This window comes from Muntiacus reevesi, chromosome 8 (assembly GCF_963930625.1).
Source record: "Muntiacus reevesi chromosome 8, mMunRee1.1, whole genome shotgun sequence".
NCBI classification, from domain to species: Eukaryota; Metazoa; Chordata; class Mammalia; order Artiodactyla; family Cervidae; genus Muntiacus; species Muntiacus reevesi.
The window spans coordinates 32684575-32703644 of record NC_089256.1 but is presented as its reverse complement, the minus strand read 5'-3'; the positions used below and the strand labels follow the sequence as shown (position 1 = coordinate 32703644).

Genomic DNA, 19070 nt, shown 5'->3' with positions numbered 1-19070 from the left:
GTCAGCCCCCTCATCTGCGGGCGGTGCTTGTGGGAGGGTGGGATGACCGCCTGAACGTGCCGCCTGCGTACCCTCGGCCTGCGCACCCTCGGCCTGCGCAGTCGTGCTCCGCGAGCCTCCCACCCACCCCCACCTCCACCCCCACCTCCACCCCCACCCCCACCCCCGCCCCCGCCCCCGCCGCGGGGGGGGGGGGGGCAGCGCGGCCGCCCATTGGCTGAGGCGCCTCCCCGACGAGCCCCCCACACCTTGCGCAGGAGCCACCTTCCGGTGCCCCGCTGGCCACGCCTCAGTTCGCCGGCGCCCCTCGGCCTCACCACCCGCCTCTGACTTTCTTCGCCTGGTCTGCCGCCGCTCCCTCTGCCCAGTCCGGCCGGGCAGCAGGCACGAGCAGACCCAACAGCAGCTCCGAGCGCGGTGCCCGAAGCCAGCCTCTGCTTCATCCTCGAGCCCCTCGGAGGGAACACTGGCTGTCGCCATCATGGTGAGTGGAGGAGGCCCAAGGGGGCTCCTTGAGGTGGCCAGGACACTGAAGGGAGCGTGGGGTGGGACCCAGAGCGGGGCTGCCAGGCTTGCCTGTCCTGGGGTCCCAGTCTGAGGGCGGACTAGGCGGTCTGGCGCGGCCTCCGTGGCACCGAGGGCGGGCGGAGGGGATGAGGCCGGGCTGTCGGAGCGCTGGGGCCCGCTGCCCAGCACGTGCAAGGCTTGTGGCCTTCGGGCGGCAGCTGCCCGCGTATGGAGGGGCGCCTGGCAATCCGCCGGCCATACTCCGAGCGGGGCCCGCGCTCCCACGCCACCCCAGAAGCCTCGTTTCCCGCGCTTACTGAGGCAGACGGGCGGCCTGGCCTCCGCGAGATGGCGTCGGGCCTGGCGCGGCACTTGAGGCGCACGCGGGCGGGACGCCAGGGGGCGGGGGACACCGAGAGGCCTCTGGAGGCGGGGGCCCCACGGGCCGGAGCGAGGCCGGGGCCGGGGTCTGGGGGCCTGTGGGAGTGTGTCCATGCGGGAGGGTGCGGGCGCCGGCAAGCCCGAACCCCAGGGGTGACCTCGTGCGTGTGCGGTGGCAGCCGCCGCAGCGACCTCGGGTAGGGACGCCATCATCTCCTCATGAGGTTGGCGCTGCCCTCGGCACGGAGCGGTCGCGGAGTGGGAAGCTCGAGGAATTTTTAACTTGGGAAATACTTTCCCTTAAACCAGAAACCTTCCAACAGAGCGTCCCTCGATTATTAACGTGGTCTGTTGGGTGACATTTGTGAGCGTTTTGTTAAATGCATTAAAGTTGATTTACCACCTCAAGGGGCAACTCTTGAGAACACTTTTAACCAATTATCAAACCTTGGATGATGTCCATAGCATCAAATACTGTAGTGTAGTATCGTCTGTAGTGTAACATACACTAGTATACACTATTTTTAAAAGTAAAGGGAGAAATTTTATATACAATTTATTAGTACTCACAAAGTTTAAAAGTTTACAAGTGTATGCAACTGTTTGTAATAATCATGTCTTATACTTATCCACATCAGTAATTACTTAATAAGCTGAGTTACTGTGAATGTTTACAGTTTTGTCCTCTTTTTTTAAGAGGACAAGGGAAGGAATGAATATGTTTTTTGATTTTTTTCTAATATAAAAGTAGCATATTAACTCATTAGAAAGTAATCAGTGTAAGGAAGTAGAGGTCCATCTTAAACTAAGTATGTAAACCACTCTGAAGCTTTGATGTATGTCCTTCAAGATTGCTTTCCTGTATGGATTCCAAATAGATAGGTATATTTTATAAAAATTGTACAGTACTTTGTAATACTATATTACAACCTGTATCTTTCACTTAATATAGTGGGCCTTATTCCAAAGAGAAATTTAAAATAATTTTGAATATATAATTGCTTACTTTACCAAAAATTGTATACATAAATATTACCATTACTTATTTTACAAAATTCCTTTATAATGAATAATTTGTGTACATTAAAACAATACAGTAATGGGTAACTTTGTGAAAATGTTTTGGCCTGTTTATTCTATTAATAGCTTGAAATAAATTGCCAGGAGTAGAGTCACTGGTTGAAAGGGTTATGACCATATTTTAACAGTTTTGAACTATGATAATTTTTTCCTAGTAACTCTTGGTAAAGGATATACTAGTATATATTCCCACTGATGGTGTGTAATATGACCCGCTTTCCATGCATTTCCCAGTAAAAGGTAGTATATGTTTTAAAGTTGCCAGTCTATTTGGAAAATATTCCACTTGTGTTGGTGTACTTTTTTTTTTATCATTAGTTAAGTTAAAGTTTGTCATTAACGTTTTCCATTTTTCTTTTTTCCATTCTTGATCCACCTTTCTATTTGTATTTGTCTTTTCATGGTGATTTATAAGAACTCTATATTAATGTTTACATGTCAAATATAATGAAAAAAATTTATAGTGATGATGAGGAAAGACCCTTATTTCTCGTTTCAGCATACTGTCATGTTTTACTTTGAACTTAATGATAATCTAGAATTAAACTGATAGAAAATAAGGTTCTTTCATTTTACTTGAGTTTTTTTTTAAAATAAGAAATACTGTATTTTATCAAATGATTTTTCTGTGGTGGATTACAGTAACAGATTTCCTAATGACCATACTTGAATTTACAATAAATTGTTCTTAATTGTATATTTTTTTGTATGCTGCTAGACTTTCCCATCTCTGTGCTGAGTGCAGGAGTGGACCATCTTAACCAGGTTTTGGGATAGTAGTCATATCCCATTTTTTCAAGACTAATGTGTATTTTTGTATTCTTGCCTTTTTCTTGCTTAGTTTTCCCAGGATTGTATGTTTATTGTTTGGATTCCACCCCCTCCCCTGAGAGTTTACTCTTGGATTTCCTTAAAAGGCTTTATTCTGATTTTCATGTACAGTTTCCTTAATAGAATTTCTGTTTCTCTTTAATAACTACTTCCTTCTGTGATGTAACACTGATGACTGCAAATTAGAGACTGTTAGTTTGACCCAGTCAGTATACATAGATTTCAGTTTGCTTGCATGTAGATGTTAATAGTTGAATGAAATGTTGTCAAAGAGCTGACATCCCAGATGCTTTAATGATGATAAGTTTTATTTCCAGCTTTTAGTTATCTTTGTCACTTGGTCATTCAAATATAAAAGGGAATCCATTACTGAAATTAGTGATGAGAATTGTGTATATATTGGCCTCCAAGTTCACCCCTACTTAATATTCCAGAATTACTCATTTTAGAACCCATCAACTCAGGTGAAGGTGTAATTAAGAAAAATAATTATTTCTGTCATCTAATTTACATGCAGTTTATTTTCTGCATGCTATTGATTAGTTATGATTAATTCTTTAACACCAAACTTTTAGCTTTAAACTAAAATAGCATCAGTAGCTCAGTGGACATGAGTTTGAGCAAAATTCAGGAGATAGTGAAGGACATGGAAGCTGGGTGTACTGCAGTCCATGGAGTAGCAAATAATCAGACACAACTTAGCAGCTGAACAAAAACAAGAATTCATGTGTAGAGTATTTTTGGCAATAGTTTAAAAGTAATGAAAGATTGTCTATTGGTTGTGGATTTGTATGCATAAGTTGTGCTGCTAATGCTAAGTTGCTTTAGTTGTGTCCAACTCTTTGTGACCCAATGGACTGTAGCCTGCCAGGCTCCTCTGTTCATGGCATTCTCCAGGCAAGAATACTGGAATAGGTTGCCATGTCCTACTCCAGGGCATCTTCCCCACTCAGGAATCAAACCCACGTCTCCTACAAGTGATTCTTTACCCACTGAGCTACCTAGGAAGCTCATATATAAGTTAATAATTGTATAGAAATACACACACAGGCAAAGTTTTAAAATCCCTGTTGTTTAGGCCTCTTAAAAGGAGTACGTTCCTTAGTTTAGCTTTGAGCACCATCTGCTGGCTAACAAGATGGACAGAATGGTGCCTTCCTTAAGACCTAACCATAGTGAAATGATTAGATGAATTTTATACTTAATATCTCAATTTGTACAACCCAAAGGATACTGTCTATAGCATCTAATGGATTTTTCTTTTTCTCAGATTACTGTTTTGTTGTCTCAAATATCCATTTTACTTTGTAAACAGAACATGAGATTTAGAACTTTACTCTTCAATTCTGGCAACAATATCACTGGGTTTTTCAACTGTCAGTTCAGTTCAGTCACTCAATCGTGTCCGACTCTTTGCGACCCCGTGAATTGCAGCACAACAGGCCTCCCCGTCCAGCACCAACTCCCGGAGTCTGCTCAGACCCATGTCCATCGAGTCAATGATGCCATCCAACCATCTCATCCACTGTCGTCCCCTTCTCCTCCTGCCCCCAATCCCTCCCAGCATCTGGGTCTTTCCCAATAAGTCAGCTCTTCACATGAGGTGGCTAAAGTATTGGAGTTTCAGCTTCAGCATCCATCCTTCCAGTGAACACTCAGGACTGACCTCCTTTAGGATGGACTGGTTGGATCTCCTTGCAGTTCAAGGGACTCTCAAGAGTCTTCTCCAACACCACAGTTCAAAAGCATCAATTCTTCGGCACTCAGCCTTCTTTATGGTCCAGCTCTCACATCCGTACATGATTACTGGAAAAACCATAGTTTTGACTATATAGACCTTTGTTGGTAAAGTGATGCCTCTCCTTCTTAATATATTGGCTAGGTTTGTCATAGCTTTTCTTTGAAGGAGCAGGCGACCTTTAACTTCATGGCGGCAGTTACTGTCCAGAGTGATTCTGGAGCTCAAGAAAATGAAGTCTGTCACTGTTTCCATTTTCCCCCATCTGTTTGCCATGAAGTGATGGGACCAGATGCCATGATCTTAATTTTTTGAATGCTGAGTTTTAAGCCAACTTTTTCACTCTCCCCTTTCACCTTCATCAAGAAACTCTTTAGTTCCTCTTCATTTTCTGCCATTAGGGTGGTGTCATCTGTGTATCTGAGGGTGATATTTCTCCCAGCAGTCTTAATTGCAGTTTGTGATTCATCCATCCCGGCATAAGGAAATGGCAACCCACTCCAGTATTCTTAACTGTAAAATCCCATGGACAGAGGAGCCTGGTAGGCTATAGTCAGTCCCTGGGGTCGCAAAGAGTTGGACATGACTGAGCGACTTAACTTTCACTTTCACTTCACTCTTTATAGAAGTTAAATAATCAGGGTTACAATATACAGCCTTGCCATACTCCTTTCCCAATTTTGAACCAGTCTGTTGTTCCATGTCTGGTTCTAACTGTTGCATCTTGACCTGCATACAGGTTTCTCAGGAGGCGGGTAAGGTGGTCTGGTATTCCTATCTTTTGAAGAATTTTCCGGTTTGTTGTGATTCACACAATCAAAGTCTTTAGCATAGTTAATGAATCAGAAGTAGTTGTTTTTCTGGAATTCTCTTGCTTTCTCTATGATCCGAAAGATGTTAGCAGTTTGATCTCTGGTGCCTCTGCCTTTTCCAAATCCAGCTTAAACATCTGGAAGTTCTTGGTTCATGTTTTGTTGAAATCTAGCCTGAAGGATTTTTAGCATAATCTTCCTTATGTGAAACAAGCACAATTATATGTTAGTTTGAACATTCTTTGGCATTATTCATCTTTGGGATTGTAATGAAAACTGACCTTTTCCAGTGCTGTGGCCACTTCTGAGTTTTCCAGATTTGCTGGCATACTGAGTGCAGCACTTTAACAGCATCATCTCATAGGATTTGAAATAGCCCAGCTGGAATACCACCACCTCCACTAGCTTTGTTTGTAGTAATGCGTCCTAAAGCCCACCTGACTTTACACTCCGGGATGTCTGGCTCTAGGTTAGTGACCACACCATTGTGGTTATCCAGGTCATTAAGACTTTTTTGTACAATTCTTCTGTGTATTCTTGCCACCTCTTCTGAATCAGTTCTGCTTCTGTTAGGTCCTTACTTACTGTTTTTGCCCTTTATTGTGCCTATCTTTGCTTGAAATGTTCCCTTCGTATTTCTGGTTTTCTTGAAGAGATTTCTAGTCTTTGCCATTCTGTTGTTTTCCTCTACCAGGTACACCCCTCAGTTGAGAAAAGCAAAAAGTGCCCCTGGGTCACAAAATCTTCCCCAGGTTGAGAATCAATATATTATCATAACCCTTTTTACTCCAGCAGTTTTCTGGGCGACTACTATACCTCTCAACTGAAATACATCTATCCATGGTGGTTTATCCATTAAGTTTATCAAATAAAAAGATATTGAAAATTCATCCACGAATGAAGGGGAAATTGAAGAGAAAGTCTTTAAGAATTTTAGAACTGCCTTGGGTGTTTGAATGTGAGTTAATTGAAAGAGATTAGTAAATTTTCTATCGTGGAAAGAAATCTAGTCAAATTTCTCTATAGTTCAAGGTATATGACTTACGTAATATAGTCCCATTTAGAAAAAAGTTATAGAACATTTAAAAATGGAAAAGCTTTAAAATAGTTTTTTTCTCTCTGACTTCATTGTCATGAAACGTCACTGTAACATAGTTAAAGGAAAGAGTTAGGAGATATTCAGATAGGAAGACAAAGTATGTTAGAACATTAGCATGAGCATGAATTAATAGAGAAAAGCCCAAATACTCCAGTTTGGTAATTCAGCAATTTTTATTTCATCTCTATAGCAGTTTGTAGAAATCTTAAATTTATCATAATTTCTGACATCTAACAAAATAGGAACTCTTAATTTCCATTATTTTAACTAATTTCTATAACATTCTGCTAATACTTTGAAAAATATCTATCAGTTTCTTTTGTCTTTGTTTCTGTTTTCTTTCATAAGCTAAGGTATAATAGCTTCATCTTTATTTTGCATTCTTTTGTACTTAACTGTTATTGTTGTTCAGTCACTCAGTCCTGTCTGACTCTCTGTGACCACACGGACTGCAGCATGCCAGGCTTCCCTGTCCTTTACTGTCTCCCTGAGTTTGCTTAAACTCATATTCATTGAATCAGTGATGCCATCCAACTATCTCATCCTCTGCCACCCTCTTCTCCTTTTGCCTTCAGTGTTTCCCAGGGTCAGGGTTTTTCCAGTGAGTTGGCTCTTCACATGAGGTGACCAGAGTTTTGTAGCTTCAGTCTCAGTCTTTCCAATGAATATTCAGGGTTGGTTTTCTTTAAGATTGATTGGTTGGATCTCCTTGATGTCCAAGGGGCTCTCAAGAGTCTTCTCCAGCACCACCACTCAGAAGCATCAGTTCTTCGGTGCTCAGTGTTCTTTATGATCCAACTCTAACATCCATTCATGACTATTGGAAAAACCACAGCAGTGGACCTTTGTCAGCAAAGTGATGTGTCTGCTTTTTAATACACTGTCTAGGTTTGTCATAGCTTTTCTTCCAAGGAGCAAGCGTCTTTTAACTTCATGGCTACAGTCACCATCCACAGTGATTTTGGAGCCCAAGAAAATAAAGTCTGTTGCTGTTTCCATTTTTCCCTGTCTGTTTGCCATTAAGTGATGGGATCAGATGCCAGGATCTTAGTTTTTTGAATGTTGAGTTTCAAACTAGCTTTTTCGCTCTCCTCTTTCACCTTCATCAAGAGGCTCTTTAGTTCCTCTTCACTTTCTTCCGTTAGGGTGGTGTTATGTGCATATCTGAGGCTGGTGATATTTCTCCCAACAATCTTTGATTCCAGCTTGTGATTCATCCAGCCCAGCATTTTGCATGATGTACTCTGCATAGAAGTTAAACGGGCAGGGTGACAATATGCAGCCTTAAAAACAAATTATATTTTATAGCATCTATCATTTTAGCCTGCAAATCTAGTGATGACATCTGCTTTTCAAATTACAGTCTGCTGCAAATCCTGAGACTCCAAACTCAACCATCTCCAGAGAGGCCAGCACCCAGTCTTCTTCAGCTACCACCAGCCAAGGCTATGTTTTACCAGAAGGCAAAATCATGCCGAACACTGTTTTTGTTGGTGGAATTGATGTTAGGGTAATGTATTCATGTTTTCATTTATTGAAAGTATTTCGTGAATAGTGGAATTTGGGTACTGTTGCAAACGTAAGACTTTTTGGTTTTTTTTTTTAAGTACTTCATGCAGGTTTGGAATTGTTTATATGCATAACATTTAGGGGCTAAAAATATCTTTGATATAGATACGTAGTTTGGGGATACTTGGAGGAGATATTTCCACATCACCAAATCTTCTTTATAGTATAATTGAAATTTTTTAATGTTGAATTTTTACTTTTAAAAATCAAATTCTTCTGCATAGATGGATGAAACAGAAATTAGAAGTTTCTTTGCTAGATATGGTTCAGTAAAAGAAGTGAAGATAATCACGGATCGAACTGGTGTGTCCAAAGGGTGAGTAAAACATATGTTCAATATAAATTATAATAAATATCTGAACTATAGCATATATAGAATTTCAGAAAAGAAAAATTGAAAACTGGTACTCTAACATTTGTGTAAATGAAATTTATTACTTTGTAACTTCTTTCATGTAAAGGATAAGTTTTGCTGACAGCTCTTTTATTTAATCATTTGCCTAGTGTTTGTATTTAAACATTTCTTGTCTTCATTTCACATAAGAGGATTAGTCAGTTTTATCAAAGAATTTTTTTCTTTGTACGTTTCACAGTATCTTAAATTTTAATGATTTTGCCATAGATAATAAGTTAAACTCAGATTCACAGGTATGAATTTTTTTTGTTAAGTTCCTACACTGCCTTAATCTTTGTGAATTCTGACACAGATCTGTAGATCAGGATAGGAAAGTAAAACTGTAGTATTTATAGAGAATCTATCACGTACATCTTAGTTATTTATCTCAGTATATTTTTTATCCTTTTTCATTATTTAGTCAGTTATAGAACACTACTTTTAAAGTATGTACTGATACGGTGGTGATTTTATACTTCATCTATCTGACTTTCTAGCTATGGATTTGTTTCATTTTATAATGACGTGGATGTGCAGAAGATAGTAGAAGTAAGTAATCATCTTTTGGAAAAAGTGTCTGTTACGTTATGGATGTGGTGTTTAGTATTGTTTGCATCCTGAATATATATTCATTCTTTAATAAGATATAGAAATATATTTCCTGTTTGAAATTCAGGCTTGGAATAATTTATATAACTTATCAGAACCTCTGTATTTTTGATTGAGCATCCAGCTTCATGAACTAGAGATAGGAAAGATTAGAGACAGAATAAAGGTTTTGTTTTTTTTTTTATCAAATTTCATAACTTCTCAAAATTTGATTAGAGTGAAGGTAAGTAAGGTGGTTTCATGCTGATAAGTTTTGATTTGGTATATTCTTACCACTGATCTTATCTGATAGTAGTAATTTTAGAGAACTTGGGTATTTATCAAAGTCTTGGAAGTAAAGACTTGGACATTAATTCTAGTTTTGATACTGTTTTATTTTCAGTCACAGATAAATTTCCATGGTAAAAAGCTGAAACTGGGCCCTGCAATCAGGAAACAAAATTTGTGTGAGTAAAGAAAGGAATTTTTCTTGTTGACACATGTATGGTTTTTCAGAGAACTGAAAATAGGCTTTGTTTTCTTTTTACTCTTTAAAAAGGTGCTTATCATATGCAGCCACGTCCTTTGGTTTTTAATCCTCCTCCTCCACCACAGTTTCAGAGTGTCTGGAGTAATCCAAACACTGAAACTTACATGCAGCCTCCGACCATGATGAATCCTATAACTCAGTATGTTCAGGTAAGAAGTACTGTGTTCCTTTTTTATTTTTCTTGGTGTGTGTGTTATATTAGAGATCTTACTATTGATGGGAGCACCTTAGTAGTTAAGCCAGTCTTAGTGCTTACCCTCTGTGGAATCATGTCAACAATTTCCATAATAGGTGACAACCCTAGTGCTGTTTGAATACTTATGAATGATGGGACATCTTGTGAGAAATGTCATTCTTGGTGTTGCTTGTTCTTGTTATTGTTCAGTTGCTAAGTCCTGTCCAACTCTTTGCAACTCCATGGACTGCAGGATGCCAGGCTTCCCTGTCCTTCAGTATCTCCTGGAGTTTTCTCAAACACACATCCATTACTTCAGTGTACCATCCAGCCATTTCATTCTCTGTTGTCCCCTTCTCCTCCCATCCTCAATCTTTCCCAGCATCAGGGTCTTTTCCAGTGAGTTGGCTCTTTGCATCAGGTGGTCATATTGGAGCTTCTGCTTCAATATCAGTCCTTCAGTGAATAATCAGGGTTGATTTCCTTTAGGATTGACTGGTTTGATGTCTTTACTGTCCAGGAGACTCTCAAGAGTCTTCTCCAGCACCACAGTTCAAAAACATCAGTTCTTAAGTGCTCATACTTTATGGTCCAACTCTCACATCCATACATGACTACTGGAAAAACCATAGCTTTGATTATACAGACCTTTGTCAGCAAAGTGATGTCTCCGCTTTTTAATATGCTGTCTAAGTTTGTCATAATTTTTCTTCGAAGGAGCAAGCATCTTTTAATGTCATGGCTGCATTCACCGTCCACAGTGATTTTGGAGCCCAAGAAAATAAAGTCTACCTCTGTTTCCATTTTCTTCCATCTATTTGCCTTTAAGTGATGGGACCAGATGCCAGGATCTTAGTTTTTTGAATGTTGAGTTCTAAGCCAGTTTTTCCACTTGCCTCTTTCACCTTCATCAGGGGGCTTTTTAGTTCTTCACTTTCTGCCATTAAGATGGTATCATCTGCATATCTGAGGTTGGTGATAATTCTTCCAGCAGTCTTCATTCCAGCTTGTGATTCATCCAGCCCAGCATTTAGGATGATGTACTCTGCATAGAAGTTTATTTATCAGGGTTACCATGTACAGCCTTAAAATACTCCTTTCTCAATTTTGAACTAGTCCATTGTTCTATGTCTGGTTCTAACTGTTGCTTCCTGAGCTGCATACAGGTTTCTCAGGAGGCAGGTAAGGTGGTCTAGCATTCCCATGTTTTGAAGAATTTTGCATAATTTTTTGTGATCCATACTTTTCAAAGGCTTTAGTGTAGTCAATGAAGCAGAAGTAGTTGTTTTTCTTGGAATTCTCTTGCTTTCTCTATGATCCAAAAGATGTTAGCAATTTGACCTCTGGTTCCTCTGCCTTTTCTAAATCCAGCTTGTACATCTGGAATTTCTTGGTTTACATGCTGTTGAACCCTAACTTGAAGGATTTTGAGCATTATCTTGCTAGCATGTGAAACAAGCTCAATTGTATGGTAATTCAAACATTTTTGGCATTGCCCTTCTTTGGGATTGAAATGGAAACTAACCTTTTTCAGTCCTGTGGCCACTGCTGAGCTTTCCAAATTTTCTGGTATATTGAGTGCAACACTTTAACAGCATCATCTTTTAGGATTTGAAATAGCCCAGCTGGAAATTCATCACCTCTACTAGCTTTGTTTGTAGTGATGCTTCCTAAGGCCCACTTGACTCCACACTCCAGGATGTCTGACTCTAGGTGAGTGACCACATCCTCGTGGTTATCTGGTTCATTAAGACCTTTGTTGTACAGTTCTTCTGTGTATTCTTGCCACCCCTTCTGAATCTCTTCTACTTCTGGTAAGTCCTTGGCATTTCTGTCCTTTATTTTGCCCATCTTTGCATGAAATGTTCCCTTGGTGTTACTTAAAGCATGAATCTGCTTCTATATAGTTTGTAAGTCTTTATCTGAGAACTGATCACTGTGGCCACATAGAATATATCTCTTCTCTATTTTTCCCCCAAATAACTCCTAAAATGCTTAAAGACAGTTTTCTTCATGTGTTTACCTGGTTTATTCTTTCCTAGGGTCAACTAGTCTTTATTTGCAATGATTTCCAGGTGCCTCTTCATACAGATTGTTGATTTCTAGATGTATTATGGTTCTAACATGGATAAATTTCTGATGATTTAATTATATTTGTAAGTTCTATGAGTTTCTGGCATATAATTTGTCTTGTCTTGATTTGATATTTGAAGTGAAATTTGGAATACTTGTCTCCTATTGATAATAAATAACATTTATTTTATTCCTCCTTCGGTTTACCTTCTTCAGTTCAAAAGACATGTTATTCTTAGGAAAAGAAATAAAATAATAGTGAAAAGGCTCTGCAGTGTCTCTCATTTGTTTGCATTTTTCATCTGCCTGAGGTATAGAATATATCTTTTCTTAAAAAAAAAAAACAACACAGGAAAAAAGCCCTGCTTGTTCATAAAATTTACCATGAGGTATTACTATCTATTATGGTATATTTTTGTATGGTACTACCTAGATATTTTCAGTCAATAAATATTTATTGAAATATATAATACATTGTAGTATCTCTTTTCCAGTTTGGGGTTTGTACATTGCCCTTAACTTTTAGAAGCAAAACACAGAAAGAGCCAGAATGTCTGTGGGGAGTTTTCCATGTTACCCCAAAATACTGTCAAAGGAATACAAAACTGCCTAAAAATATTCTTACAAAAAAAGCACATGTATTAATATAATGCTAATATGGAAAACTATTCTAATAGAGCTTCATCATGATTAAGAAAGAACTTCTGGGTGGGAATAAATATACAAAAAAGATAAACGTAGGCTTGCAAAACCAGTCACTTCCTTTGTTTATCTCTTCCTTCTCCCAGCCCAAAAGGGTAACATTTGACAGAGAATACTTATTTCTTCATGAAAGCTGTCACTCAAATAGCATTTTGGATTGGATATTAAAAAATGAAGATTTCCTTATTTTCATGTTTTTATTGCATTGGGAATGATACTCCTTTGTGATTTTTAAAAATGTACGTTGTTCATTCATTCTTTCTGTAAACTTTGTTTTCAGGCTTATCCTCCTTATCCAAGTTCACCAGTTCAGGTTATCACTGGATATCAGCTGCCTGTTTATAATTATCAGGTAATTTAATAGGGATCAAAATTACTTATTTTGGAATATTATTTAGGCCTTTATGTAAGTTTTCCTAATAGTTTGTCATTTAAAGTAGTTGAGTGTGCCTAAAATTTAAGAAAAATAGAATTAGTCTAGAATTAGGGCTTCTCTATTATTTAGAATAAGAGAATAATATTTTGACAGAAATGAGCTTGGCAAGCTTTCTCTTGTACTGTCTTACACATTTTGGTGTCCTCTCCTGTATTTCAACTTGTAGTCTTCATCTTTGCTGTCTAATAGCTAAAACATACAGGCCGACTCTTAGGAGTCTTTATAGAGGCATAGATTGAGATAAAATGATTACTCAGTTCTTAGAACATTGAATTTCAGTTACGTTTGATAATGTTTATTTTAGCTGGCTACTAGAATTTCTGTCCGTAGATAGGACCATATCTGTGACACTGACTATGGTAATAATTTCAAAGAGCTACTGTCTCTTGAATTTTCCTGAAAACCAACTCCAGAAAATTGAGAAAAACATGGAGTTTATATATGAAAGTAACAATAAAATCATACATATCACAAAGTACTTTTCTCTTCCATTTTCTTTTGTTATAACAAACTCAAGGAAGCCAGCACCGGCACCTCAGCATTGTCTATTTCAGGTCCTTGTGACAATGTAAAGGAATGTTTATTTAAGTGTTCTTTTCTTTTTTTTTTTTTTTTTAAGATGCCACCACAGTGGCCTGCTGGGGAACAAAGGAGTTATGTTATTCCTCCGGTAAGGTGAAGTAGCCAAGCATGTACTTCCTATTCTGTATTTTAAAAGTATTTTACTGTTACATATTTTTAGACCTTTGTGATATCAAGTATGCCTGGAAATATTTTAAATGCCCTTTTACTTTATGTATTACATTTCTTTGCAACTCAAGTGTGTGTGTGTGTGTATATCTATATATCTCTATATATATATACTCCCATAGGAGAAACTATGCTTTTTGTTTCTCAGATTATTTTGTATGTACTTAAGTAATGGCTGCCCCGCGTACAATGGTGCTCAGTTACTTACTGATAGAATATGTCACCAAGAAAGGTAGTACTAATAACCTGTGCTATTTCTAACTCCAAGGATTTATAATTAATATTGAATCTGCCTCGAGTTTTCTAGCCAAAAAAAATCTGTTGAGAGAAGCAAAAATGTTTTCCTCTTAACACTGTTATATAAGAAAATGAATAAAGCAAAAGAGGAAGCTACCTCTAAAATAACTGAGCCTTTGTTACCTTCTGTCTTTCATCAGGATTGGATATTTGAAGGACATAATATGAGCAAAAATTCTGAGGCACTGGGAAATTCTCTTTCCATTCCCATACTACATGTTAAAGTTTCTTAGAGAAATTCTCCTCCTGATTATGTTGGCATTTCAAAATATAAGACTCCCATATTGCATTTCAACTATTTAGTTTAAAATAGTTTCTGAAATAATATAATTGAACTTCAGAACAATGCACATTTAAACTCAGTACAAGCTCACTATTTTGAAGAGTATCTAATGTACATCTCTTTAATTACACTTTTATCCTATTCAATGTAGGCTTATACAACCATTAACTACCACTGTAATGAAGTTGATACAGGAGCTGAAGTTTTGCCAAGTGAATGCTCAGTTCATGAAGCTACTCCATCCTCTGGAAATGGTCCACAAAAGGCAAACATTGAATTTTGTTCATTAATGTTTATATTTCTATATGTGCTTTTTGCAAGTTTTAATAATAGCGCTTTGAGAAACAGATATCTTTGCTCAGATTTAAATGTAATATAGAGCTTGAGTTATTGACTAAAAGCCTCACAATTTACATAAAAGTAAATGAAATTCTAGGTACCTGCAAACCAGTTACTGATTCAGTTGTCCTTCCCTTTCTTCCATTTTCATTGGGTTTTTTTGGTTTGTTTTTTAACCATAGTTTAATAAATATTAACATGGTTTGACAGAGTTCAATGGGTAGTTTTTCTTAAGAATCCTACTCTTCAAAAGAGGGATTAGTATGATTTATATCTACCTGTCTTTTACCAATTTAAACATTTACTTAGATAAATAATAATATATAATTATTTATGGCATTCTCACCGTAACATATCTGGTGGCAGTTCTCAAAAGTGGTGGACTCATTAGTAATTGAAATACTTAAATAGAGGTATTTCTTTTTTATCATTTTAGAGCAAATCCCTGTAATAATAATACTCTCATTCTTGAATTTTATGTTTTTTGAATGGGTGAAGATGTGAAAAGTAATTGATCTGATTGGAATATGCATAACACTGAACGATTCCCTTAACAGTAAACAGTTCCAATTGGAGTATGTGTACTTCCTTCATGTATTTATCAATGGAAAATTTTTAAAATTACTGATCTGTGCAGTGAAAATAATCACAGATTTGTTATATAACTTAAAATTTGGGGAAAAAAAGAAACACCAAAATAACTTGCAGTTATATTATCAGAGTTTAACCTGAATAAATGTTTCTTGAAATATTGAGACTCACTGTTTCCCATCTAACAGGAAAAATTAAAGAGACTTAAAAACAGCTATCTTAAGGCTTGACTAATTGAGCTTTCTAAACCAGTACTCTATCACTAAGTTTCTGAAATAATTCTTAAATTTGGTATAAAAGTTACATACTACATGACATGGTAAAAATTTAAAAATTGCACAAGAATTCTTTAGAAATAAGTATATATATTCATTAAGCTTTTCCAAAAGCTTGTTACCAGTGAGTAAAAGAGTGAATAGTCTACTGAAAACTTCTGTGTTTCAGAAATCTGTGGACAGAAGCATACAGACGGTGGTGTCTTGTCTGTTTAATCCAGAGAATAGACTGAGAAACTCCCTTGTCACTCAGGACGACTACTTCAAGGTATGAGAAGAATAATATGGAGGATAAAAAGCATACTTGGCACCCATATAGCATCTTTTTTTCCTGTGGTATACATATATTTATATATATATACTGAGCTTACATAGAGCATATAATTGAACTCTTAGCTTTTGACTGTAACCCGAGAGTGAGTTTTAAGTAGCAGTGTATCTGCTTAAATCTTGCTTGGTATAGTGTAGGTTACCCGTAGGGAAAAAATCTTTGGCAGAAGCATATGATTTAGGGACTAAACAACAACAATAACACTGTAATTCAAAGGGTTCTTGAAAGAAAATATTGTCTTGACTAAATAGGAAAAGAAAATTTTAAATACAGAAAACAAAACTTAGAGTGCGTGGATATTGGACTAAGAAGAAGAAAGAATTGAATACTAAGATGATGCACTTAAACCTTTGTGGAAGATATAAGTGAAGTAGTAAAAAGAGCTGAGTAGAAAGAAGCAAAAGTTGTTTCAGGATTGCTAAAGTGGAGGAGAATGTGGGTCTTTGAATTTAAAAAAGTGTCTATAGTTTCTGATCCTAGTGCTATCATCTTGGACAAATAACTTAATTCTTACTAAGGCTATAGTTTTTACAATTCTGAAATGAGGAGTCTCTAGGATCCCTTTAGTTCTCAGTCTCTGAATATGGAAAGAAACTTGTTACTTCACCAAAGGAAGAGTATTGTGCTTATTAGTAAAGGGAAGTTTTTTTTTGTTTTTTTACAGCAGCTTTACTGAGATACAATTTTCAGGCCCCGCAATTCACCCATTTAAAGTGTGCAAGTTAATGCTTCATAGAACATGCACAGAGTTGTACGGTCATAAGTACAGTAAATTTTAGAGTGTTTTAATCACCTCCAGAATAACGCTCCCTCCCCATTACTCACTCTCTGTTCTCCCCAGGTCTCTAGCCTTAGGCCACCTCTCATCTCTGTTTAAGAATTTGCTTGTTCTGAATGTTTCATGTCAATAGAGTCACAATACCTTTTGTGACTGACTTCCACCGACTGAAATATTTTTGAGGCTCATCAATATTACAGCATGTGTTAGTACTTCGTTTTCTGTTTATTTATGGATCTGCCAGTTTGTGTTTATCAATTCATCACTTACTTGATAGACATTTGGGTTGTTTTCCACTTTGAGGCCCTGATGAGTAATGGTATGAACATTTGTGTACTAATTTTTGTGTGGACATACGTTTTTATTTCTCTTGGGTATATACCTAAGAATGAAATTGCTGAGTTAAATAGTAACGGTGTTTAACTTTCCAAGGAGCTGCCAGAATTTTTCCAAAATGCAGCATTTTACATCCAAAGGGAAATTTTAAACTGTTGCTTTGTATCTTAAAACAGGGAAAGGAGAATAGCTTTTTTCCATCAATGAATGGAAATAGGATAAAACTTAAGCATTTTTAGAAGAAGTACTTAGGGCTTCCTTTAATACAAAGACTAGAGCTGTAGCACAATTAAGTTCTTAGCCATCATCTCAATAGGGAGTAGACTTAGTCATTTAAAGTTGACTTTTGTTTTCTTGTTTTTCACTGTACATAGATAGTAAATTTAAAAGGAAAGAATTGGGGGCTGTGTGACAGCTTACTTTGCCCAGGGTTCTGAAGGTTAAATAGGCAGTACTACTGGATTTGTTTGTAAAGCAGAAAATGTTTAACCAGCGAGTCTTTAAACTTGATTTTTTACCTGGTATTAAGCAAAAGTCTACCTTTGAACCTTCCAAAGTTTTCTGCTCCTCTGAGCTAAGAGTTAGAAGTTGTCTAGCATCTAGACCTGTTTATTTTGATTAGCTAAATGTTGTTATTGTTGTTTTAATTGAATTTAAATGCACTAAGGCAGGATATGGAGAAGGAAATGGCAGCCCACTCCAGTTATTCTTGCCTGGCAAATCCAGTGGACACAGGAGCCAGGTGGGCTACAGTCCACGTTGTTGCAGAGTCAGACACAACTGAGCACTCACACAGTGCAGGATATACCCTCGTTCCATGATAAATCCCACTCTTAATTCCAGCCCCTTCATAATCTTTCATACCCTATCTGATTTTTTAAAATATTTGAATTTGTGACCACTTTTCTGGAGTTTAACCTAAATAGGATATTACCCTGTTAACACATTACATAATTTCCAGAAGGTACCCTTTATATAATAGCAGAATTTAATTCCTAGGAAAAGGGCACAATTAAGCTAAAAGCATAGAGGAGAAAATACTTTTATTATGTTATTACTGGTTCTCAGCTTCATCCCTCTTTGTAAGGCCTCATTTCTTCTATCTGCACATCTGCTGGCAACGAAGTGAAAGGAAATTTTTGCATATACTTTAATTTTTCTATTCATTTCCTTAAAAATTACATATCTTCTTTATAGCTTAAGGCTATGCCTTTAAAGATGCCAAAACATGTATCTTTTAACCTAAAAGCATAGGGTTTCAGATTGAAATGGAGTGCTGTTCTCAAGCCATCATTGAGAAGCCGTGATTTCTGTTAGATGTATTTTAGTAAAAATACGACTTAAAATTTCATGTTTTTCACTTGCTCTCTTTGGGACATCAGTGCAGAGTCATGAATTAATAAGAATCTGCATATTAGAAAACTGTGTTGATTTCTAAGTCCTCGTTTTCTGAGTCATCAAGCTTTGTTTTTTAACTGAATTGTTGAATAAAACTGATCATTGGTACATTTGTTATCTGAAAGTTCAGGAATGCTTTCACAAAAAGGATCACTTTTCTCTCACTATTTATAGTTTTAAATATTAAAAAAAATGCTTTCTTTAGGTAATTTTCAAGTCTCTTAGGTCATAATGGTAATAGGAATTTTCAGTGAAATTAAAATGGACTATTTCTGTCTTTTCTAGGATAAAAGAGTTCATCACTTTAGAAGAAGTCGGGCAGTGCTTAAGTCTGTTTGATCCTTTCTGCTAACTTTCTAGTCTCATGGGAAGTCACAGGTTTTGAATAGTAAGAGACTGAAAGTTTTCCACTATTATAGAAATTTAATTCTGAATTTTGATAAATCACACTCAGACTTTATATATGTTATATTAGATTGCCTAGTTTTATTTTACGTTGAAAGTTTTTCATTAGACATTTACTTAGAAACTGGTTCTGTGTTGAATATATAGTTAAAAGTGAAAAAATAATTGAGACTGAAAATAACTTTAAGATATATCTGTAAGGATTTTTACTTGACATTTTAAGAGTTTAAAAACAAATGCTGATTTTTCAAAAAAAAATTGTTTTAGAAAACCTATTTTGAAAGGTCAGAATTTTGATGGTTTAAATACAAACACTTCACTTCTCCAACAAGTACCTATGAACAGTACAATA

General features: G+C 37.2%; 1 protein-coding gene across 1 annotated transcript; it reads left to right on the top strand.

The window, feature by feature from the left end:
• Nucleotides 1–434: 434 nt before the first annotated feature.
• DAZL (deleted in azoospermia like) lies at nucleotides 435–18652 on the top strand. Its single transcript, XM_065943130.1, has 11 exons — nucleotides 435–484; nucleotides 7812–7958; nucleotides 8242–8333; nucleotides 8909–8960; nucleotides 9403–9466; nucleotides 9559–9698; nucleotides 12780–12851; nucleotides 13555–13605; nucleotides 14417–14530; nucleotides 15640–15738; nucleotides 18599–18652. Exons 1-11 carry the CDS (start codon nucleotides 482–484, stop codon nucleotides 18650–18652), a joined length of 888 nt encoding a protein of 295 aa, XP_065799202.1. The 5' UTR covers nucleotides 435–481.
• Nucleotides 18653–19070: the final 418 nt, after the last annotated feature.